The sequence below is a fragment of the Xenopus laevis genome, chromosome 6L, assembly GCF_017654675.1.
Source record: "Xenopus laevis strain J_2021 chromosome 6L, Xenopus_laevis_v10.1, whole genome shotgun sequence".
Lineage (NCBI taxonomy): Eukaryota > Metazoa > Chordata > Amphibia > Anura > Pipidae > Xenopus > Xenopus laevis.
Window position 1 is genome coordinate 136,296,684 of NC_054381.1, and position 25,748 is coordinate 136,322,431.

The 25,748-nt window shown below is 39.4% G+C and overlaps 1 protein-coding gene across 2 annotated transcripts in view; it reads left to right on the forward strand.

The window, feature by feature from the left end:
- Window positions 1-25,748, forward strand: part of necab1.L (N-terminal EF-hand calcium binding protein 1 L homeolog) — a 118,956-nt gene that overhangs the window by 46,721 nt on the left and 46,487 nt on the right. For both annotated transcript variants that reach the window (XM_041566543.1, XM_041566544.1), the window contains exons 4-5: window positions 6,584-6,609; window positions 12,561-12,658. In XM_041566543.1, the coding sequence (XP_041422477.1) occupies window positions 6,584-6,609; window positions 12,561-12,658 (124 nt within the window). The remainder of the gene's footprint in view (window positions 1-6,583; window positions 6,610-12,560; window positions 12,659-25,748) is intronic.

The window sequence follows — 25,748 nt, forward strand, 5'->3', positions numbered from 1 at the left end:
TATAATCTTATATAACCTTACTTTCCTTGAAAAGTTACTACTTATCTGGTGGATAAGGGGGTATGCAATATAACAACATTAATTCTGTGTATTGTTGCAAATATTATTCACTGTATTAGCTATGGTTGTCGAAGTTAATGGCAGCAATTCAGCTCTCACACACCTCCACCAAACCAGCAGTTTAGAATTTTCGTTTTTTGCCGGTTTCCCTTGTGGTGCAATTATTTTATGTATGAATCTGTGTCTTGGGAAAAAAATGGAATATGTCTGAATTTAATTCTTTTTTTCAACCGCTGTGGAGTTGAAATTTGCAGTCAGGATGTGGCTCATCAAGCGAGAAGCTTGATTGAAGGGTGCACATATTTTTCAAAGAGCTGATTGAAGGAGTAACACATGTCTCAAAGAGGAAATTGATTTCAAATGAGATGAGGAGAGCGACATTGAAAAGATAGGACTCTTGCACTGACTGCCACGTATGTAAATGTCAGCGTACAAAGCAGGGATGTGCACATTATTTTCTAATTAGCAGATACAGATCAACAAAGAACAGTGTTGTGTGACATGACAACATTACCTTCACATTGGATCTAGCTGCGGATTTCTTCTGTAATAAATATAAGTGGGTAGAAAACAGGCCATAGATATCTGATTAAATAATAAATGCATTAATGGAGGGGGAATACCCACCAGAAATTTTACACAACTGTCCAAGTCTTTTTAACATGTATTAATTGAATACAAAGTACATAAAAAAGGAACAATCTGCCATGTTATTTGCTTTGCACGCCCTGCCCTGCTTCTTGAAAAATTCCCACAAGTCTCTGCTCCAAAATGCAGCACATAGACTTGTCCCCCACCCCCCATGAATACAGTGTTGCCTGGATCCATCTGTGCTGTATTCATGAGGGGGGAGAAAGGGACAAATACACCCATCTGTTTTTGTGTGACCCCAACTGTTGCTGATCTATGAACCCTACAATGCACAGGGAAAATATAAGCATGGGGATTGGTAATATGGTTTTTAAGAAAAGGGATAAGTTATCTGGAAACCCATTATCCAGAAAACTCCTAATTGTAAGTAAAGGTATGGGATAAGTTTTCTGGAAACCCATTATCCAGAAGGCTCCTAATTATGGAAGGCTCTCTCCCATAGACTCCATTTTATCACATTTTTAAAAATGATTTTGTTTTTCTCTGTAATAATAAAACAGTAGCTTGAACTTGATCCCAACTAAGATATAATTTAAAAAGTAAAGGTTATGGGAACACTCCATGGCTTAATAAAAATGTACTAAAATACAATGGAAGTGCTACTGATCTGGACAAATTAACTACAAACATAGAGAAAAAGAAGAAAAATTGATCAATGCACATTCCCTGGTCCCCTGTCATATAAGTAATCTAGGCAGATGCATGTATTTACAAAGACAGGGGTTTTTAGTTACAAAATTATGATCATAAGATTGATAAGCCGCCATACCATGTCAAGGTAAAACCCATATGGCGGTCCCTAACTATTTACCTCTGGTCATAATTTTAAAATTCTAAAGCCTCCTGGCATAAGAGCATTACCTGAAATAAAGGTCTCCCGACCTGGGTAAATATTTAGGGGCCCCCATATGGCTTTTACCTTGACGTGGTATGGTGGTTTATCAATCTTATGATCATAATTTTGTAACTAAAAAACCCTGTCTTTGTAAATACATGCATCTGCATAGATTACTTATATGACAGGGGACCAGGGAATGTGCATTGACCAATTTTTCTTCTTTTTCTCTATGTTTGTAGTTCAGATATAATTAATCCTTATTGGAGGCAAAACCAGTCTATTGGGTTTAGTTAGTGTTTACATTATTTTCTAGTAGACTTATGGTATGAAGATCCAAATTACGGAAAGATCCATTATCCAGAAAACCCCAGGTTCAGAGTATTCTGGATAACAGGTCCTATACCTGTAGGGCAGCGGCACACAATGCTATTTGGGGGAGATTAATCGCCCAGCCACAAATCGCCTCTTCTTCGAGTGTCTAATCTCCCCGCAATGCCTTCTCGTCGGCTAGAATCTAAAACGCCAGCAGGATGGCACTCCGGGCTGGTCCTATCAAATGTGGGGCCCAATTGGAACCATGTTGGCGGGGCCCCTAGACAAAGTGTTGCTGGCTACTGACACACCAAGTATTTAGGAAAATAAGGGCATACAGGCACAAAATAGAAAGGAAAGGGGCAGACAAGGTAAGAGAGTGAGAGGGATGAAATAGGGGCACATAATAGGGGCACACAGGGTAAGAGAGAGAGGGAGGAAATAGGAGAGTGGACTGGGCCAATTAGTTTGGGGCAGGCTGGGCTGATTCATCTTGGGAGCAGGCTTGGTTGGATTGGGGGCAGGCAGGGCCTATCAAAGTTGGAGGAAAGCTGGGCCTATGAGAGTTGGGGGCAGGCTAGACCTATGGAGTTGGGGGATAGCCTGGCTTATCAGAGTTGGGGGTGGGCTGGACCTATGGATTTGGGGATGGGCTGGACTCTCAAAGTTGGGTTCAGGCCAGGCAGCATCATGTGCTGGGGGAAATACTATCTGTGCTGCCCTCTGGTGCGGGGCCCCCAGAGGTGCAAGGCACTATTGGGCCCAATTGGTCCAATAAGCCTAAGGCCGGCCCTGCACTCGTGAGGCAACTTCGAGCAAGTTTGGAAAATGAATCGCTCCGGGTTCTATCCCACCGGCGATTTAGATTCTAGCCAGTGGGAAGGCAGTTTGGGGAGATTAGTCTCCCGAAGAAGAGGCGATTTGTCGCCGGGTGACTGAATCTCCCGGAATCTCCACGTGTGTCTCTGCCCTTATAATTCCATTGCTTCTCTCCTCTAGAATAGCCATTGTTTTACTAAACATTCATAGAGTTACAGATAGATAGGGGCAAATTTACTTATGGTCGAATATCGAGGGTTAATTAACCCTCGATATTCGATTGCCGAATGTAAATCCTTCGACTTCGACTATCGTTTACCGTTTATCGAAGGATTTACCGCAAATAGTTCGATCGAACGATTAAATCCTTTGAATCGTTCGATTCGAAGGATTTTAATCCATCGATCAAACGATTTTTCTTCGACCTAAAAATTGTTAGAACGCCTATGGGGACCTTCCCACCTCAGTAGGTTTTAGGTGGCGAAGTAGGGGGTCAAAGTTTTTTAAAGAGACAGTACTTCGACTATCGAATGGTCGAATAGTCAATCGATTTTTAGTTCGAATCGTTCGATTCGAATTCAAAGTTGTAGTCGAAGGTCAACGTAGCCAATTTGATGGTCGAAGTAGCCAAAAAAAACATTCGAAATTCGAAGTTTTTTTTATTCTATTCCTTCACTCTAACTAAGTAAATGGGCCCCCTAGTGTGACGATGCACTTTATAGCAGCCTTATTGCTGTATAGATCTGACTTATAATGAAACTGCTTGTTTTGTGAATCCGGCTAATTGTCTCCCTTGTATACAGCAAAGTAATTACATGTTCTTGTAGAGAGAATGTCAGACATTATTATAATGTACCTATTGCTCTACACTAGTGGATAATGTGAAGTTTAAACCATCACTGCTGAGTGCTGATCTGACTGACCTTGTTCTTTACAAGTGGAATTAATAATTGATAGGGCTCAATTAGATTTTCTGTGTTGTTATTGATTTTGCAAGTAGTTTTTGCAGATTCAGAAATTAATGGTTCATAGCCAAGATGTGTCCTATTCATTTGTGCAAGACTCAGTATGAGTATAGTTTGAAGGGCCAGTACCTGTTATCCTGTTCTAGTCTATTTGCTCAATTATTTTAATATTAATTCTCCAAGTACTGGCAATGCTGGAATGAGTAGAGTTCCATTTAGGCATTGCTTCTGTAAGGGCTCTTACTCACGAGCGTTTTTACCTGCACTCCCCTGCGTTCCGTTTTTCTGCGTTCAGCCGCAGGGGAGCGCAGGAATAGACGCATTACATTTTTTCCAATGGGGCTGTACTCACACAGGCGCGTGTAGGCGCCGAACGCAGGTTGATACGCAACATGCTGCATTTTTCCTGCGTTCGGCGCCTACACGCGCCTGTGTGAGTACAGCCCCATTGGAAAAAATGTAATGCGTCTATTCCTGCGCTCCCCTGCGGCTGAATGCAGAAAAACGGATCGCAGGGGAGCGCAGGTAAAAACGCTCGTGAGTAAGAGCCCTAAATGGTATTTAAGTACTTTTTGCTATTTATATACGTTTCACCATACAGTATATACTGCAGTGGAAATGATAGCGAAGGCAATATCTGTATTTAGGCTTTAGCAACCAACAGCTAGAAAGCATTAGAATGGAGAAAGAGCTTCTCCATTGCTATATGACAAAATTAGAAAACTGGGCAGCAAACTGGAAAATGAGGTTCAATGCTGATAAGTGCAAATTAGTGAAGACATAATTTTGCCTCTTTATAGGTCCCTGGTAAGGCCCTTGATTATGCAGTGCAGTTTTGTGCTCCAGTCCTTAAGAAGAATATTAATGAGTTGGAGAGAGTGCAACTAGACTGGGGAGTGTGATGGAAGATTAAACTACGAGGAACGACTGTGAAGTTGAAGTAGGCGATATCAAGCTTAGAGGCACAGATGTGGCTGTGCTCCGACGGGATTTTTTAACCTGCCCGAGATCTGGCAGACTTTCGCCAGATATCGATCGGGGAAGCCCTTCGGATGGCCCCACACATGGGCCAATAAACTGACTCGGCCTGTCGGCAGCTTTTATCGGCCCTTGTATGTGGGTCTTAAGGGGGGCCTTGAACTGAAAGTTACCAGTGAAAATGCTTCTTATCAGCACTTTGTCAGCCATCCTGCTGTTATTTTATGGAGATTAATCTATAATACTGGTGTCATTATATTGCACTGCGATCAAAGACTGGGAAGGTGGAAATACTTGTTCATGCTTGGAAATCAGTGTTTAATTATTCTAACTCCGATTGCAGGAACAGAGAATAATGAGCTATGTTTAAACAGCTTGGGTGGGATTCTTTTTGAATCATTATCTTGCATTTTAATGTAGCTGCTGGTTTGGGAGATCTGAGGAAAAGTTGTGATGACCAATATTGGTTTAAGACCACAATCATGATGTGGATGGACTACAGTTCTCAACGTATTGAACCCTTGATAATATGATGAAATTTGTAGACCAGCAATGGCTAAAGTAAAGTGTGCTTGAGCAACAGTGTTTAGATGTTCTCATGAAGAGCTTTCACTTCCTATAAAATCAAAGCCATAACAGAACTGACATTATAAACAATGTTGTTGGCCTAGAATCAAGGCAAATAAATGATGCACAATGTGGCGGATTACACAATAAATAACCTGCTCTTTCTGCTGAAGCTAAATCTAGCTGCAGGGAGTGTATTAATGCAGCAGGAGCATCAGTATGTAGAGGCAGACAAGATGTTATAAATACACTGCCCGGGAGCTAGATCAATAGAACATTTTGCATTTACCATTTTCTGCCTGGAATTATGGATGTGTCTACTCATTCTCAGCTAAGATTTGTTCTTCTGCTTTTCTAAATGAATGAATGAATGGAGTTTTACTATTTTTTTACATTTTGCTTATAGAGAAAGTGTTTGTATAGAGAAATATGATGCAAATCGTTACATATTTTTATTACTAGTAGCTGAACAAAACAAACCTCCTTTCCTTTCGTAACATTTTATGGTCTGCCCTCTGCATGCAGAAAAGGTCGTTGTGGGGTAGGGTAGAAGGAGAGGAATAAGTCTCATCTAAAATGAATGCAAAATTAAGCGCATATTGATGCCATTTATACAATGTATTTGTACCCATACCAATGCACCAATGCAAGGAGAGAACCTTGATGCTTCTCAGGTAGCATTTTGAACAATGGCTTTCATTACTATTACTCAATAAAAATACAATTTATAAAGTCTAAGGGGTTAAATATTTATGCAAGGTACTGTATGTACTAGCAACAACATTCTACACTCCAAAAATTAGTAAACTTTTGTTATAAGCTTGTTATGTTTTGTGATTTTCATGGTATCCCCTTGATACTGGGGGGTTTTCCAGCACCCGGTGCTGATTTTGCGGCACATATTATCCCTCAGCTTTTTGAAAAGCTTGTATATAATTTTAATGTTTATACTGGCCCTTTAATCTGAAGAAGAGGGACACTGTCAAAAAATACTCCTGCTGTTTCTTAGGAACCTACCAGATTGGACATGGAGCTTGACCTTAATGCGGGGCTGTTTGTCATTTCATAAATATCCAGTCAAAAGACCCAAAATGTAGCACAATGTTAAAAAAAAATAAAATGTGATACATTCACCTCGAGAAGTCTTGAAAACCAACTATAAGTCATATTAGTGACAAAACAATGTATTGTTCTCAAAAGGCCAGTTTCACAGACCATGGTATTTTGTGCATTTGTTTTTACCAAATCCCAAATATACAACCCTTCCAACTAATACATTTGAGTCACTGTGATTGGCAGACCATCTTTTATATGATAAATGATGTGTTAATTTTTGTATAGTGTCTGCTGAGTTATTAAATGGATGTTGATCGTTTCTTTGTTTTCTTTACAGCAACCTGGACACAGAAGAACTGTATGGTAAGTTTTTTTTCCTTTAATACCAAAAATTACGAAGCATGTATCACCACTCACACTCTTTTTGGAGAAAAATCAGCTTGATAAAAAAGGAGGAAGATTGAAAGATGACCTTTGGGTATTTTTTGTCATATATATATAATACAGCATTTGAAACCTCATTGACCATCCATAGTTGTATAGCTGTACTACTTAATTCCATAAGGCTGGTGACATGAGGATGTTTTTCATTGGTGAAGTCCTCTCAGGGAGATCTGTGAAGATCTTGTTTCCAGCCACTTTCCATTCCATTTAATGGGAAACATATTGTCCTTTGGCTTTGTTTTAAAGGAGAACTAAACCCTAAAATTTAGTATGGCTAAAAATGCCATATTTTATATACTGAACTTATTGCACCAGCCTAAAAATTCAGCTTCTCAGTAGCATCAATGATCCAGGACTTCAAACTTGTCACAGGGGGTCACCATCTTGGAAAGTGTCTGCGACACTCACATGCTCAGTGGGCTCTGAGCAGCTGTTGAGAAGCTAAGCTTAGGGCTCGTCACTAATTATCCAGCAGGAAATGAGGTTGGCCTGTAATTTAAACTGAAGCTACAGCCTTATATTGTGACATTTCTATTCTATGTGTTCTGTATATTGTGAGTGGGTCCCTAAGTTCAGTAAGTGACAGCAGCACAGAGCATGTGCAGTGAATCAGCAGAAAAGAAGATGGGGAGCTACTGGGGCATCTTTGGAGACACAGATCTTTATTGCTAAATGGCTGTGGTTGCCTTGGGCTGGTACAGAAGCACAAAACACAATGTACAACATGTCTAGCTACTACTTTAGTTAAGCTTTAGTTCTCATTTAAGTGAGCATTGAATGGGAACACAAAAGAAAATGTCAGTGTGCTGTTTGGTTATGCCATGTGGTGATTTGAAAAGTTTTGTGTCTGTGAATCATAGAGAAAATGCAGAAAATATTCATAGTTTGCTTTCAAATATCAGTAGGACCCAGGAATAGGGCACACAGTTGGGGTTGTGATTACTGGTAGAGTAAGGGATCTGCCAGGTAGAATTTCTTTTAAAGGGGTTGTTTACCTTTAAATTAAATTGTAATATGATGTAGAGCAGTGATCCCCAACCAGTAGCTCGTGAGTAACATGTTGCTCCCCAACCCCTTGGATGTTGCTCCCAGTGGCCTCAAAGCAGGGGCTTATTTTTGAATTCCAGGCTTGGAGGCAAGTTTTGGTTGTATAAAAACCAGATGTACTGCCAAACAGAGTCTCCTGTAGGCTACCAGTCCACATAGGTGCTACCAAATAGCCAATCACAGCCCTTATCTGGCACCCCAGGAACATGTTTCATCAGTGTATGACTGGGACACCAGAGGCCCACCCAAAAACCTTAGACCCACTCTCAGTACTTATATTCTTCATCTCCTCAATCAACCTCTATTCTCCTAGTCTGTTTTCTTTATACTATAATAAATTATTCCATATATATTTAGCCTCTTTGTCCTCATAAAAATAGGGAATGGCCATAAAATAGTCCAAAAGTTTAGCAGCATACCGGGAGTTTTCCTGGTATCCCGGTGGGCCAGTCCGACACTGTGTTTAATGCTTGTGTTGCTCCCCTGCTCTTTTTACATCTGAATGTTGCTCACGGATGAAAAAGGTTGGGGACCCCTGATGTAGTGTGATATTCTGAGACAATTTGCAAATGGTTTTCATTTTTTATTTGCGTTCTTGAGATATTTAGCTTTTTATTTAGCAGCTCTCCAGTTTGCTATTTTAGCAATCTGGTTACTAGGGTCCAAATTAACCTAGCAACCATGAACTGATTTAAATAAGAGACTGGAATATAAATGGGAGAGGATCTGAATAGAAAGATGAGTAATAAAAAGTAGGACTGACAACAAATTCGTTTTTAAGATGGGGTCAGTGACCCTCATTTGAAAGATGAAAAAAACATAAAAAATTAAGGCCAATTGAAAAGTTGCTTAGAATTTTCCATACTAGTTCATACTACAAGGCATCCAGACACAAAACACTGTATAATAAAAGTCCTTTTCCAATTCAAAGCTTTTGTAAACTCGTTTAAAAATCTCAGCTGTCAATCAAATATTGCCTGCACCGCCTCTATGCCTTATAGGCATAGGCAATTACTTTCACTTTCCATTCAGCACTTACTAGATGTCTCTTCACTCCCCACATTCCCCCTCTCTCTTTACCATTTAATTATGTAGCCAGTGCATGAGGATGGACATCAGGTCCCCCATTCTGTTGCACAAACAAGATTCTGAGATGATACAAGGCTTGTCTTAATAACAGTGTCCACAAAATGGCTCCTGCCTGCTTGCTATCATTATAAATTCCAAGAAAAGATTCAAATAATTTGTACAGTGTGATTAAAGTTTATTTTGCTTGACTAATGTGATAAAATAGGATTTGGAACAATTTTTTTGGGTGACAGGTGAGCCACCCATTTAACTCTGGCCTACGATGTCCCAGGTGGGAGTTGGGATACTTCCCTACTTCTCATAGCCTTATAAACTAGGGCATATCTGGATTTCTGTCCCCTAAGTAGGGATGTAGCGAACTGTTCGCCGGCAAACTAGTTCGCGCGAACTTCGACTGTTCGCGTCCGCCGAATGTTCGTGAACGTCGCGCGACGTTCGCCAATTTGAGTTTGCGTTCGATTCGAATAAAAATCGTTCGACCATTCGATTCCTTCGACCGCTAAAATCGAACGATTTCCATTCGTTCGAATGATTGTAAGCATTCGATCGAATCAAAAGCATTTGATCGAATGGCTTCGATCGTTCGATTCGAACGAAAATCCTTTGATCGAACGATTAAAATCCTTCGATCGTTCGAATCGAACGATTTTGCGGGTGTTCGAAGTTCGCGAACTGTTCGCGAACTGTTCGCATTTTTGCCGGTGTTCGCGAACGGCGTTCGCGACCTCCAAAACGGCAGTTCGCTACATCCCTACCCCTAAGGTGGAAGATTTCTGTCTCCCCAGGTACTGTGCAAGTCTCTGTGCTCCTGTGGGAGAGAAAAGACAGCTAGTTTCTACTGCAGAAAGGTAGCTACCTAAAGCAAATTTCTCACCTCCACTAATGGCTTGAACTCTCTTGCTTGGAAACATCTACACTTACAGGCTGTTTATTCTAGGCTCACTCACATAGTTTGTAGAACTCCTGTTTTCCATCAGTTGTAGTAAAGCTTATTTTTTTTTACCATTCTTTCTTTGCAATGTCACATTTTATTTGTTCCCGTTTTTTGAAGCATCTGTTAGATAATGTTCATCAACTAAAGACAACCGATATACCTGAGAATAGAATTATTCTACAAAAAAAAATAATTTCCAAGATGGAAGAACCTGCATTTGATATTTGGCCAGTAGCTTTCTGAATTTGGCAGCCCAAATTGGATGTTTTGTACTTCCTAAACAATTTGGCAGGGAGAGGCCAAGCTTCAAGCTGTAGAGATCTATTTTTGCTACCTAGTCGAACAGTAGCAATTATTACTGATGTGTGCAACATACAAAGTACTGCTCTGAGCTCTATTACCCAAATCTAGCCTGCCAGTGCCAACAACGTAATTCATGCTACATTCATTTATTCAAAAAGAATTCTTCCCAGATTAGTTGAAGGCATAATTTGCTTGATTAAAATTATTCTTCTACATACGGCAAAAAATAGCAGCCAAGCATTGTGTGAACTTCTCACTGTTACTCAACATAAAGAACTATGGCAATTTGTTTCTAGATCAGGCACAGAAACAGTTCCAGGTAGGATTATAAAGCAGTGAAATCCATTCCTACAGCCAAGACCCAAGGGGGCTGCTACAGGCATAATGCCTTGGCTAGTACTCCAGTCCCTTGCATTATTGAGGGTCAAACTTAAATAGTATAAAGAGGGATCTAGCGAGATGCCCTGGAAACATTACACAGAGAATATAATAACACTGTTTACCTTTCTTTTTCTTACACCAAAGGGAGACTACTTACTCTCTGAAGAAGTAATATTTAAAATATGCTGATTTTATTAGGCACAGCTGGAACGTTAATAAGAATGATGATAATGTACTTATATATATGTCTGGCACTGGGACATCTATTAGTGGATAGTTAGATCTGTTTGATCTTTTCTCCTATCTCTACTAGACAGGGTCTTTGCTCCGTTGGTACAGCAAGGGAATTCATATATTCATATAATTTTTTGGAAACGCTGTTTGCTTCACAGATCGAAGACTGAGGCAAGGTGATTTTGGGCATATTAGATGTGTCCCTGTTGTATACATTGATCCCCCATAAGGATGGTATCTTTGCTAGTGGTCGTTTATTGAGGAATTAAGGAGACATGGTGATTATAATTAAGAATAAAGTTACTTTCTTTTTGGATTTGCTTAATCATAGTTTGTATAACAATTTCAAAGATACACTCTATTTACAGTTATGTGGAATCGCGATGGGGTCAAATGTTGCTCCGTCATATGCCAACTCCTTAATGCTATGGCAGGAGGAGGATCATATCTGCCACCTGAAAGCTTGAGAGACCACTGTGTGGTGGCCCTTCATAGCTGATATATTCATCATATTGCGGGGAGACACGGATTCCCTATTGCGGTTCCACAAACAATTGTGTGGTTTACATCATAATATATCATGTACACTGAATATGTATAGATATTGCGTCCATTTTTTAGATATAAAGATACTAAAAGACTCTGGGGGTTTTCAGACTGAATTGTTTATTAAACCCACTGACAGGAATCAGCTTTTGCACTACACTAATTCACATCCTGTTCACAAGAGTGAAGAGACTAGTGAGTGATCCAGATAGACAGGAAGTCCAAATGAGAGAGGTGTTTCAAAAATATAGAACACGGGGCTGCCAAAAACAGGTCCTGAAAAGGGCCACAAGTCAGATTAATACAATGGAGAAAAAGAAATGGGGGAAAAAGCAGCTTATCCCCTTTGTAACACCATACAGTGGTGACAGCCACCAGGGAGCAAGAGTCTTTGGGGCCTTCTTAAATCGGCCCCCAAATTTAATAATTCCCCATTTATTTCGTACAAGGAGGGGTCGAATAGTGGGGAGCCAACTAGTGACATCTGTGGAGGGGGACAGGGGTACAATGAACACTCTGGAGTAATAATGCAGGTGGATGTGTCCCTTTCTATCCTCCAATCAATACTGTTGTATGCAGAAAGGTGGTTGGTTTACAAATCCAGGTACAGGACGTAGATACCAGTTAAGAGGTCATTTTATTTGTGTGAGTAAATTTGTAGTCTACGTGATCTTGTGTCCTTGTGGTCTTCTCTATGTGGGGGAGACAACCCTGGAAGTCAAGACATGTAGATCCCAACTTAGGTCCACCATCCGAAAAGGCAATATGAAGTTACCTTTGTCCAAACACTTTATTGAGATGGGCCACAGAATGCTGGGGACCTGGGGCTTTCTAGCTAACAGATCTTACTGTAATTTGGATCTTCATACCTCAAGTCTACTAGAAAATCATGTAAACATTAAATAAACCCAATAGGCTGGTTTTGCTTCCAATAAGGATTCATTATATCTTAGTTTAGATCAAGTACAAGTTAATCTTTTATTATTACAGAGAAAAAGGAAATAATTTTTAAAAAATGTGGATTGTTTAGATAAAATGGAGTCTATGGAAGACAGTTTTCCGTAATTCAGAGCTTTCTGGATAATGGGTTTCCAGATAACAGATCCCATATCTGTACTACATGTCAATGCAGTTTATAGGGCAGCAGGTAACTGAATGTTATAAGGTATCAATTCAACAGCTATACAATTATTCTATGAACGGACGTTTTATTCATTTATTGATATGTTTTATTGATTAATCTTATATTAAAGAATGTCTTTACTTGTCTAGAGGAAATGTTGGGATGGGCATATATATAAATACAGAACCTAACTGAAGCATTTTGTTCCTGCAGATTATTTTTCACAGCACCTGGGGGAATATGAAAGTGTTCTTGCAGCCCTGGAAGACCTCAACCTCTCAATCCTGAAGGCAATGGATAAAACAAAAAATGTATGTCAAATATATGGTTTTAAAACTTTTTATTCTGTTAAATTATATTGGTTTAAACGGATTCTAAACACAGATTTGTGTTTCATATGCCGAGAAATCAATTTCAGCCAAACTGGATGACCTCTTCTGTGTGTGTGGGAAGGGTACAGTTCCTTAAACAAGTATGGGACCTGTTATCCAGAATGCTCAGGATTTGGGGTTTTGCAGATTAGGGATCTTTTCATAATTTTCATCTCTATACTGTAAATCTGCTAAAAATCAATTAAACATTTTATAAACCAAATTTGTTTTGCCTTTAATAAGGATTAAATATATATATTATTAAGTAAAACATGCTGTTTTATTATTATTACAGAGAATAATAGTGCAAAATGTCTATGGGAGAACCCTCCCCATACTTCTGAGCTTTCTGGAAAATGGGTCTCCGGATAATAGATGTCATATGTTATGTGATCTGTTTTTGACCCAACAAGGGATTAGTTGGTGCCTCTGACAACATTATCCAATCATCTGAGGAATTCTGATACTGCTGCTACTGTGTGGGGCATTTGGTCAGCCTGGAAGCAGTGATAGTACAAAGTACCCACCCTGTTTGCCTCAATCTGGTTATTCAGGTTTTAGGCTGAATTACTGAACCATCTTAAAATCTGGATATGTATATTCTTTAGAATACAGGTGTAACTAGAAACTGTCACCGGCCTCTGTTTCACAAACATATACAGCATTGGAATCGTGCATTATTCAAGACTCTGAGTCAACCCTCCTGAGACACCTCCTCATATGTAAAATAATGTCCATTTATTAAGCAATACATGCAATCTAGGAAAGGGATATCAACTAACACAGTAGCTGATCATCCAAATCCAGATTTTAAGGTGAAAAAATTTATATATTTTTATTATCAGTTCAATAAGCTTTAGGACTAGTGATGGGCGAATCTGTGGCGTTTTGCTTCGCCGAAGAATTCATGAATTTGGCGCAAAATTCACAAAATGGCGAAAAAATCGTGAAGCAGCGCCAGCGTCTCGTTTCTGACGCCTGCGTCCGTTTTCAACGCCATTGTCTGGTTTTTTGACGCCATCGAATTTTTTCCCCGGTTTTGCGAGTTTATTCGCCGGCGGTGAAAAGTGGGCATTCGCTGCGAGTTCGCGCCTGAAGAATAAATTTGCCCATCACCAGTGGCGTAATTTGATGTTGCTGGGCCCCACAGCAAATTAATTTTAGGACCCCCAACATATCCAGTGTTTGTCCTGTTTTACTAATATATGTTCAAATTGCTCATCAATGAGAGCCTCATGGGGCCCCCTGTACCTCCTGGGCCCCCCTGCAGCCGCAGGGTCTGCTTCCTCTGTAGTTACACCCCTGCCCATTACTATTCAGGACAGCTCTGTGGCACTATGGTTAGCTAGAGCACTATCGGCAAAGAATTGTATGATCTCCTGCACCCCAAAACACATAATAGAGTCTTTTTGGTACCTGATAAAATTAATTGCAGTGTGTGAATATGATAGAGGATAAGTAAACCTTTGTAAAATTGATGAGGGTGTTATTCTAAGCACTTTTGTAATTTACACTCATTATTTATTTTATTTTGATTCCAAGATATTAAGGAATACATGTACTGTTAATATGAATGAATTTTGTTACAACATGGCCACCTGCTGGTCATTTTCCGACCACCAAGTAGTCAAGGAAGTTGTCAGGAGAAAGAAACAGGCTTCTCTGATGTTCTTCTGCTTAAGAAAGATGCGAGAAAGCCTCTTTCATTCTCCTGAACAACTTCCTTGACTACTTGGTGGTCAGACTGGTCTAAAACTGACCAGCAGGTGGTGCTGTTGTAACAAAATGTATTCATATTAACAGTACATGTATCCCTTAATATCTTGGAATAAAAAGAAAATTAATAATGAATGTAAATTACAAAAGTGCTTAGAATAGCACCCTCATCAATTTTACATTCATTAAGCTTCATTAGGATAGGGTGGTTAACAAAGTATGGTTCATTTTCAAAGAAGAGGCACACATGACATGTGATTTTGGTCATTGGAGTGGGGTGACATCTGTGGACAAATTGCCCCCCCCTCTGGTATTTTTAAAAAATATTTATAGATGTTCCTATTATTATTATATACAATATAAAGGCAGGGATATGCAGGTAGATGCTTTCACAGTGCTACTGAATTACAATTCCAAACATGGGGCAGCTTGAGTCAATTCAGATAAAACGAGTGCAGTAACATGGGATATATGACCCCATAAAGTGTAAAGCTCAGTACAGTTACTTCTATCCAGGCCACTTGTAGCTATTGCTGTAGCTGTTCAGACAGCGATTTCTCTTTAGCTTGTATTTATTTGTACACTGCGTCCTGCCAGGCATTTGGATGCTTTCAATTTCAGGCACAAGCTTAAAATAAATCAAACAATTGGCCTTGTGTTTGGGAAAGTAGCAGAAGAGTTGCCATCTTATAATTACTTGCACTGAGTGGAATACAGATCTACAGAGTTATTTCAGAAGTTAATTACAGAGAAGGAATCTCTACAGAGCACTGCTAACCTGATAGAGTGTATCACGCTGTCTCAAAGTGAGATGACAAGAATACTTACAAGTTAAAAAAAAATACTTGTCTCTAATTGGAAAAGATTCATGAAATTTACTTGCTCATTATCTCATATACATAAACAGACACAGACCCCTAACTCTAAAGACTAACTAATTAACTATACAGTTTCTGCATATACAGGTATCTAATTCATTATCTGGAAACCCGTTATCCAGAAAGCTCTGAATTACAGAAAGGCCATCTCCCATAGACTCCATTTATTAAAATAATCCAAAATTGTAAAAATGATTTCCTTTTTCTCTGTGATAATAAAACAGTAGCTTGTACTTGATCCAAACTAACATATAATTAATCCTTATTGGAGGCAAACCCAGTTTATTGGGTTTGTTTAATGTTTAAATGATTTTTGAGTAGACTAAAGGTATGAAGATCCAAATTATGCAAAGATCTATTATCCAGAAAACCCCAGGTCCGGAGCATTCTGGATAAACAGTCCTATACCTAGGGGCACATTCACCAAGCTCGGGTGAATGAATAGAGAGAAAAAAGCTTGAATTTCGAGTTGTTTTTTGTGCTCCTCGATCGAATTGGCGTAAATTCGCCTAAGTAGAATGATTCGAATAGATAGAGCGCAAAAACGCTACGAATATTTAACCCCTCGAAATTCGACCCTTGATACATCTGCCCCCTATTGTATTCTGACTAAACCCTGCATGAAGCATTTGTATTCACTAGTTCTCTATGAACTTTGCCCCTATGCATTAACCGTTAACAACCAACAGGCCCGGATTTAGGGGAAGGCCCCCTAGGCCCGGGCCTAGGGCGGCAAGATGTTAGGGGCGGCAAGCAGGGGCCCTTAACATCTCTTCAGCAGCTTGTGACGTGACTGCGCTGCATATGCGTCACTCTGCGCCAGCCAGCCTCCTTATTTGCAATGGCGCGCTCTCTCTCTCCTCCTACTAGTCACGATCCCTTTTACCCTCTCAAGGCTTGATCTTTCTAACGCCCCGTGTGTGTCCCTCTGAGGTCCTGCTTCATCTTCCGCTCCCACCCAACATCCATTTCCGTCTCGCTCACTCGCTCACTCTGTGCCTCTCTGATATCACCTGCTGCCCTCATCGTCCATGAATCAATCTCCTGGCCGCATGTATAGCTCTTCACTTCTCTGCATTGCAAACTGTAACGCTCTCCTCTCTCAGCCCTCCTCCCTCATTCTTAACCCGTCACCTCTCCTACAATGGTTTCTGCGTCCCCCCCCCCACCATAAATCTCTGGTGTCGCTCCCACTCACCGGTCCTGAGCTCCTTTCTTCCTTCACCACTCTCCGTCTGCAGCATTATGCCATGGTGAATCAATGAAGCCAGTAAAAAAGGTACAAAAATGAAAGTGGAACTAATGGGAAACAGACTAAATGTTGGCACTGTGCATATTAAAATAGAGCAAGACAGACACTGCATGCACACAGAAACACTGTAGATTATAATGAATAATGCACCCCCTACTGTAATTTATAAAGATACTTAAAGTCACCTCGGAGTTCCGTGACCTGTATAAAAGCACTCGGCCTGCGGCCTCGTGCTTTTATATGGTCATGTAACTCCTCGGTGACTTCTAATATCAGTATAAATTACAGTAGGGGGTGCATTATCCACTATATATTTTCTAATTATTGGCAACAGTTGGTGGTAGGTTAAAAAGTGTAATATACATATTGGATATATTTAAAAGTTATTTATGGTTTAATACATAATTATTTCCATTTTATTGTCTGTTATTTTATTTTGCATAAATGATTGGATAAAGATTCGCTTCCAGAAAATGCGGGGGGGGGGCACAGTAGCTGGGCCTAGGGGGGCAAGAAGGGTAAATCCGGCCCTGACAACCAATCATAGATCTACTTCAATATGATGCCTGTGAATGGATAAATTGGATCATGTAAAATTAATGCCACTTCCAGGTTTGTTTCCAGCATGCAGAGGATTGAGTGATCTGAAGGCTTCTTAAAGGAAAACTATACCCCCCCCCCAAACAATGTAGGTCTCTATAAAAAGATATTGCATAAAACACCTCATGTGTAAACCCCTGCTTCATGTAAATAAACCATTTTCATAATGATTAACTTTTTTAGAAGTATGTGCCATTGAGTAATCCTAAATAGAAATTTGTCATTTTAAAAAATAAGGGCCGCCCCCTGGGATCGTACGATTCACTGTGCACACAAACACACCAACAAACCATACTTGTTAGGTCACATGAGCCAATTAACAGACAGAGTTGTGTATTTTGCTTCCACACTTCTTCCTGTTACAGTTAGAGCTGCAGTATTTCTGGTCAGGTGATCTCTGAGGCAGCACACAGACCATCACGAAATGGTGGCTCAAGGCAAGAGATGTAAAAGGGCAATATTTACTTAAATGTATTTACCAGTTGGGTAAGATTCTTTAATATGCCACTTGATATGATATAAACCTGTTGTTTAAATCTGTTGCTGAAATATTCATTTTGGGGGTATAGTTTTCCTTTAAAGAGGGAACATACCAATGTTTTCATGTTTTCTTGCACTAAACTAGGGTTGCCACCTGTCCGGTTTTGACCCGTCAGCCCGGTATTTTGAGGGGCTGCCCGGGTCTATACTTCCTGCCCGTTTTTTTGCGGGATTCCCTTGATTGACACGGTGATCAGCCAATCCACCCACTGATGTCACAGGCACGCCCACTGATGTCATGGACCCGCCCCCCCGCACGGTCTCAGCCAGACATAAAGGTGGCAACCCTACACTAAACTGTGTAAAATCTGAAACTGAATTTCATAATGACCAGGCCCGGATTTACAAACGAGGCGCCCTTAGGCTGGTTCCACTCATTGCCCCCCTATCCCCCTCCCCTGTCCACATCCCCTCCTCATCCCCATTCACATCTCTCTCCCTGTCCAAATCTCTGTCACCTTACCCAATCACTTCCCCGTTCACATCCCCCTCCCTGTCCCCTTCCTGTGCGTGTGTGTAGGCGCGCATGCACACATCTAAACTGGAACAGCACTGGAGACTGGCATGGGTGTCTCGAGTGCTCATAAATAATTTGAATGTGGCTGGGAGGCATGCTCTCCCTGAAATTCTGGCGCCCTAGGTCTTGCCACAAATCCAGGCCTGATAACAACTTCCTTATTACATGAGCCATAACAAATCAGCAGTGCACTGAGAATCCCTCTGCATAATGGGCTACTCTTTATCAGAAAGCCTAACAAAGGCTGCAGCTGGGGGAAGGGAGGAGTTTGTTAAAGCAGAGGGCTTCTTGGCTGAATGGTGATTTGCTTTGATTGTGTATGGATGAGCAGGAAGTAGTATGTGACTAGTATTTGCTATTTAGTACAAGGAATAATGAATACCATAGATATTTCAGAATTAAAACAACAATCATAGTTTTGGCAGGTTGACAGGCCAAGTAGCACTGGCAACACTACTTGCTCTGGCTCTGGTGTTTATTTACTGTAAGTGGCCACAAAAGAACCTCTCCAAAAGACTTATTTATTTACACCCTACTTAAACAACCTCTAATTCTTATGTAATGTGAAACAGTCTATAATGACAGACCTTACACTGACAGCGGAGCATGATGCAATATACTTCCATTTTTTGTCGAGTAACAAAATCTACCAATCCCTTGGTTGTTATTTAATGGATTCAGTGAATATAACTCGTTACGAGAGGAAAAAGCACAGTTTGAAACGAATGTCAATATCATACTTTATTTTTTCAAGAAGGGGCTCCAAACCTTAGAACTGAACACCGTTTGTTCTGAGAAGAAAATCAATGCCTGTCTCCGATTAAAGTATTCTCAGGAATAAAAGAATCTTCCTGCTGACGTATACAAAGAGGAGAGAGAGAAAAGAGACCACAGAAACGACGAGGCAGGGGTTATTAAAACCAAGACAATTTTTAGGCGTCCGATCAATTCTTAATATGCGCATGCCTTTTGTTCGGAGGGAAGGAAGTAACAATACTATGAAAGTTCCTGAAATCTTTTCTTCTACATTGGAGCAATGTAATCTCTTCGAGTTGACATTATTTTTGAGAGACATATTCACAAGTGTCAGATTTTTACAGTTTAGAACCTTTGTCTGAACTTGGAAACTTGGGAGTGGGGAAAACATTTTGATAATTCCTAAATCTCTACATTTTTTATTTGAGTGTTTTCGGGTCTACAGTTTATTTTCAAGGGTGCAGTAATATTTTCAAGTACACCATAAAAAAAAGTAAGACTAGAAGTGAAGGCTCCTGAACAACGTAGACCCCAAACCCCCTTAACAACGAAGACCCCACCCCATAGAAACCAAAATGAGTTTGTTTTCTGTAAGGTCAGTTGACCTGTAGGAATGGTTGTAGTTACTTTGCAACCTGTAGCATTCAAACTGGTACAAACCAACCTGTCGGATGGACTTAATTGGCAGTTGTGATGTATAGAGGCTCGGGAAGTCTTCATGGCGCTAGTGTTGAACAAAATATGTACATTTAGTTTTCAACAATGCGGAGATGTCCCAATGGTAAAGGCCAACTTTTGGCTTCCTTCATGGAGATGCTGATACTGCTTCCAGTGCAATGAGATAAAACACGAAAGTAGTGTCATCTTACACTGCATATTGTTCATAAACATCCCATACGATAGCATTTACTGTCTAGGAAATCAAACAATTTGAATTAATATCTGCTGCTCTAGAGGCAGAAAATTGGGTTTGCAGTTGCCATGGTGACTAAGGATGTCAACTAAAATACTTCTTGAGTCAACGCTGTCAAGCAAACGTTATCTTTTTGCTGCAGAAAAAAAATTGAACAAATCAGAGCTATTACCTAATGCAACCCTTGCCAGGCACTCATAAATGCTGTTATTTATTAACATGCAAGTGCCATAGAAGATTTGCTTCAAGCATCTCCTTAAGTAATAGAGAATGTGTTCCTCTGCGTTACACAGTATATGTATGCATGAAGGAGCAGATCTGGGAGAGATAAATGTAATAGGAACAACTGACGCATAGAAATACAACTAAACATGCAGCACCACTTGGGCCACAATATTACCGGTGAGCCATGTATAATATTTGGTTTATTTAATTCATTGTGCACCAGAAACTAGGCACGCTACACTGGGAGTCCAAACAAATTGTGGAAATGGAGTGGAAGATATGCAGATGTGAAGCTCTCTGTTCTTCCAGTGGATCAGGACCCCTATGGTACAGTATTTCCTAGGGGTCAGTTTTCATAGTAAGAACAAAGGGAGAAATATGAAGGAGCCAGAAGTTATATAGATATGGATAGGTGTTAGTAGGTGTTGTAAGGTGTAAAAGCCTGGTGTATTTGCAGCTGATATGGAATAATTTCTTTTTTTTTTCTTTCTATTGCTTGAACCAAAACATGCAGTTTATTTTGTAGAGGTGCTGGATAAAATACCATCATTAAGACATACATCTTCAAATAAAGCTAAAACAATCCTGAACTTGGCAGCACACAGTAAAAATATAATGGAAGAACATAACAATATTGAAGAAGCCTGGGATTATGTAAATCAATATTGTGAATAAACATACCAAAGATATTAGTAAAAATATTAACTTAGTCCATAATACCAGTTGCTTTATTTACTGGAGCTGGTACAAGGATAAAAACCACACAGAGTTTGAGTCCCAACTTCTGAAAACAAATTTGAACTCTTCTTGACAATGGAATAATTTCTTAATACAAAAGAGGACAAACAGTGTGACACAGTATGGTCATACCATGAAACAGTAGAATCTCCCTAAGAATAAAATGGGAACCTTCAGCCTGAGATGGTGTCCCATAATCCAGACTAAGAGCATGCACTTAAAGAAACCCATGAACAGGCATTGTAAATAAAAAGTGCTTAATTAACGTATGAAGACACAGACCTTTGGTAGCTTGTGGGTCTCTTCTGGAAGAATTCCTGAAAATTTCAAAGAAGGCATATAAATGTCAACATAAATGCACAACAAAAGCCCACTGTTGCCGATGATGCATGCAGTTGTCCATTACAGGAACATTAGGAACATTATCCTAAGCCCCTATTGTTCATTTGTATAGCAAAACAGTGTTTGAGAATGTACCAATGCTTTCATGTTTCCACTCCAGTCAGTTATCCATCCACAAGCAGCAAATTGGCATTGTACAAGTAATGGCCTGCTAAAAGCCATATGGAGTAAATAGAACTTGCTCATGCACAATGCAGTATGCACAAAGCTAGACAAATGCCTCATAAAAAGAATTTGCTTTTTAAAAGTGTTACTAAAGGATTCGGTACATTTCGCATTCAGTACCAAGTACCAATATATATATATATATATTCATCTTGATAAAGGTCCGTGTGTGGACCGAAACGTCGATCCAATAAAACAAGTTTTATTTTGATAAATCCCAGTGTGCGTCAGCTTTCTACATGAATATACAATTTTTTCTGACTAGCACCTGGGTCTTTGCTTCAGTAAGTGTGTGCCACAGCCCTTCTACATATATATATATATATATATATATATATATATATATATACACATATATATATATATATCGTCCATGTTGGGCTGGCACTACTCATAAGAAAAATGTTTTGTGCCTGGGTGCTATCAGCAAAGTGAGTAAGATATCCTGGAAAAAGGTGAGCACTCATATGTCTTAAGATGCAAGAAAATATTCTTTTTTTTTTTTCACTAAAAAAGTAGAAAAGTAGAAAATTAGCTTTATGTATTTCTGAAGAGCTTTGAAAACATCTTTTGAGCAGATTTTGTGTGCACTAACAAGGTATTTTCTGAGATAGATAGAGAGTGTCAGTCAAGGTGAGGAATTGCAGGCCAATAATAATAAAAAAAAATATACAGTCAGGGGTGTTATTTATCAAAGGTTGAGTTTTAGAGGTTTGTGAGGTTTTTTTTTACCTCAAATGAACTGACATCTGAAATGTTTTCTGATTTAAGAAAAAACTTGAATCAGTGAATTCGGTGTGAAGAACCCAAAAACTCAAATTAATCGAGTTTTCGGCGATGAACTTGAATTGCGCAAATTGGTCGAGTTTTTGAGTGAAACCCACTGAAAAAAAAATCATGAGGGCTACAAACATCTTCAAATGGTTGAAGTGACCTCTGCCATCGACTTCTACATGACCTCCACAGGTTTTAGCTGGAATATTTTCAGATTCAAGCTATTTCCAGGTTCGGAGTGTAATTAATATTGAAAAATTTGATTTTTTTTTTTTTAAAAAACCCAACAAATCAGAGGTTTTTTTTAACCCTAAATTTTTTTGAGTAAAAATCAACTCGACCTTTGATAAATAACCACCTAAATATACAAAAAGGACTATGTCACCATGGCAAAGACAGTTGTAGCTTCCCTTCTGGAAGTGCACACATTCTGTTAATCATTGGTCTCATCATATTCTCAGCATGCTTTAGGAGACAAGACCATAAACTCACAGGGGCATACAAATAGAGGCTGCAAACTAATTGGGGAGGCCACAGGAATAATTTCATTATATGTGTAAAGCACAGGTCACCTTCCCTATACATTGGGGACCTAAGAAGATTTTCTTGTGAGAGAAGAAAAGACATTTATTTCAGTTTCCTCAAGCTTTTAGTTGCTCCCCTGGTGCATGCTCCAGCCCTGTCTTAGACCCCCATTATAACAAAAGGTCTGAGTTTTCAATATTAATATTTGCTGGAAATCAGCAATCTTTCTTAGCTGTCAATCAGAATGAAATCTATTTAAAAAGATTTTCTCATTCAGTTAAAATAGTTACAATGTTAAATTTGTAAAGGATTTGTCAATGTATCTTCAAAAGTGTGCTGATAAATTGCTGTGCCCTTCTCTTATTTTATTGTGAGCTTCTTATGCCTAGAATCATCTTTTGAGCCCAATGTAGTTGAGTTGTTTTCTTTCTGCTATGCGCTTGGGGGAGTGTAATATCTCGAGTACATCCTCATTCTACTCTAAGATTTGTTTTAAATGGGTACAAAGAGAAGAGAGAGTTGTCTTATTTAGCACTGCTCCATTGCATTTGTCTGACAGTAAATGAAAACTTGAATTTTCCCAGTAGAGTTCAGCTGACAAGCTGCAAGAAAACCAATGAACTGGAGTAGAAACAAGAACTTTTTAAAAATCAGTAACTATAAGAAACTTGATATGTTAAATGATAGAGAAGATTCCTCACTGCAAATCAGTAAAGCTTGATCACCATATATTTACCCAATAATATAAACGATATGGCCAAAAGTATCCAGGCCTACATGTCTGCAATTGGCACACCTTATGCTGGTTGATAAGATGCAACAAACCTAACATCACCATGTGCAATGCCAGGCATAGGTTGGAGTGGTATAAAGGTCACTGTCATTGAACGATACCTGCCTGAGGGCAAAATGCTCACAGCAAAGTTTGGTGAAGGATATAAAGAGAGAAATAGGAGGAAACAGTTGTCTATGTCTTTATTTTGGCCACACAGGGTAAAAGCAGGATCAACTTGGTGAAGAAGCAATAATGGTCTAGGGCTGCTTCCCATGGTTTGGGCTTTGGTCCTTGGATCCACTGAAAGCAAACCTAAATGCTACAGTGTTCTTTCTTTGAAGCATCAGTTTGGGGAATGCTCTTTACTGTTTCAGTACAATAATGGCCCCACAAACAATGTGAGGTCCATACAGAATGGGTTTTCAGAGATGGTAGTAGGAGAACTTGACTGGCCTGCACTGAAACTTGAACCCAACTGAACACCTGTGGGATGAAATGCTGACTACAAGCCAAGCCTGATCCCAAAGATCAGCCCCCAACGTCACTAATGCCCTTGGTGAAATGAAAGCAAATCCTACCAGATGTCCCAGAAATGTCCCTACCAGATGTCCCAAAATCTGGTGGAAATCCTTGAGAGAGGAGTAAAGGCTGTTATAGCAGGAGAGGGAGGACTCACTTCATATTAGCACCATTGATTTGGAAATAAAATGTTGGACCGGAAGATGTATGGATACCTTTGGTCATATAGTGGTAAGTTAATTAAAATATGTATGTGGGCTGTTATTGACTAAAGGGGGCTTTCATCAAATAGCTTTGTTATAGAAAGCAATGCTTCATCATGTCTAGTTGGTTTGGGGGAAAGGGGTTTACAAGTTATATAGTAGTGACATCTGTGCTTGAATGGGTATTTTAATTAACTTACTCTACTTTGTCTACTTTATGGCTTACAGTCTAGTCATCTATAGAACAGAGAATTCAGACCAAAGGTGTTTTCCATCATGGTGGGATTTGTTGCCCTAACTTGGATTAATTAACAGAGACACTGAAATAAGAAAATCTTAGGCAACTCTACTTTGAAAACCAGGTATATTTATAAACGACCAACACTGATTAAAACTACAAAAAGAATGGGGGGAAAAAAACAAACCTAGCAAATGTGCTCTCTTAATCTTACTCTCACAATATTCAGGAAAAGTTTTACCATTAGCCATTATCTGAGCCAGCTCTGTCTTTCTTTTTCAGAATTCTGCGTTTGATTTCCTTTTATCTTGTTCAGTTAGATTTGTTTGTCCCCTAATAAGCAGCATAACAAATTAAATGGCACCAGGGAGCATGAAGGACCTAGTGGTAATATCAGATGGGTATCATCTTTGCCCTTGGTAGTGATAGGACTGAGCTCCAATTAAGCTCAAAGAACAGAGTTGACTGCTACTGTCAGTTCTAATCTGGGTTGTGGGCCCGCAATGTGGATAGTGATGTCCCCAGCGTTTATTTAAAGGCAAAACCCCTTTTCCTTAAAGCGACAGCCTTAGATCCACTGGCTAAAATCCTAGTGCTGTATAACTCTCCTAGTAGCATTGCTGAGATGAGTAAACTTTGGACTTACTTTAAATATTAAGGTAACTGCAGGAAAGATTTAGGTATTAATTAATATTGATGAACAACAGTGAAAATTAATTATTTAGAAAACAGTCGGTAAAAAAGGGCCAATTATAAAAAGATTTTGTCCCTTGCTGTTCAACCCCCAGTAACTTGCGTTTTAGGGGTGGGGCCTAACTTCATCAGTTCAGATATAAGAGTTGTGAATTCAGAAATCAGGAAATTACAAACAGTGTTCCCCTTAGTGCTCTTTACTAACATTCGTAATAAATGTCGCAAAGAGAAAACAATTTGCACAAATAAGAATAAAAATTAGCATTTCGCAATGTAATATTCTTAATTAGACTGTTATTGTGTTGAGAATTTGAAGTGCTTGAAGATGTCATAATCTTTTGGAGCAAACATAACTTTTTCAATAAGAAGTTTTTATTATATAAACTGTAAAATTTGCGATCTTTCATCCACCGGGCCAGATCTCATGGTTTATCACATAAGGAGTCATGGACGAAATTCAATTGGAGGAGAAAAAACTTTTCTCCAACATTAGTTCCAGTTTTTTCCCATAGATTTCGTGTGATAATCCGTGTGATAAGTTATTCTGAATTGAATTGCATCTCAAATTGAATCATGTCCATGAGTTTATATGTGATAAACC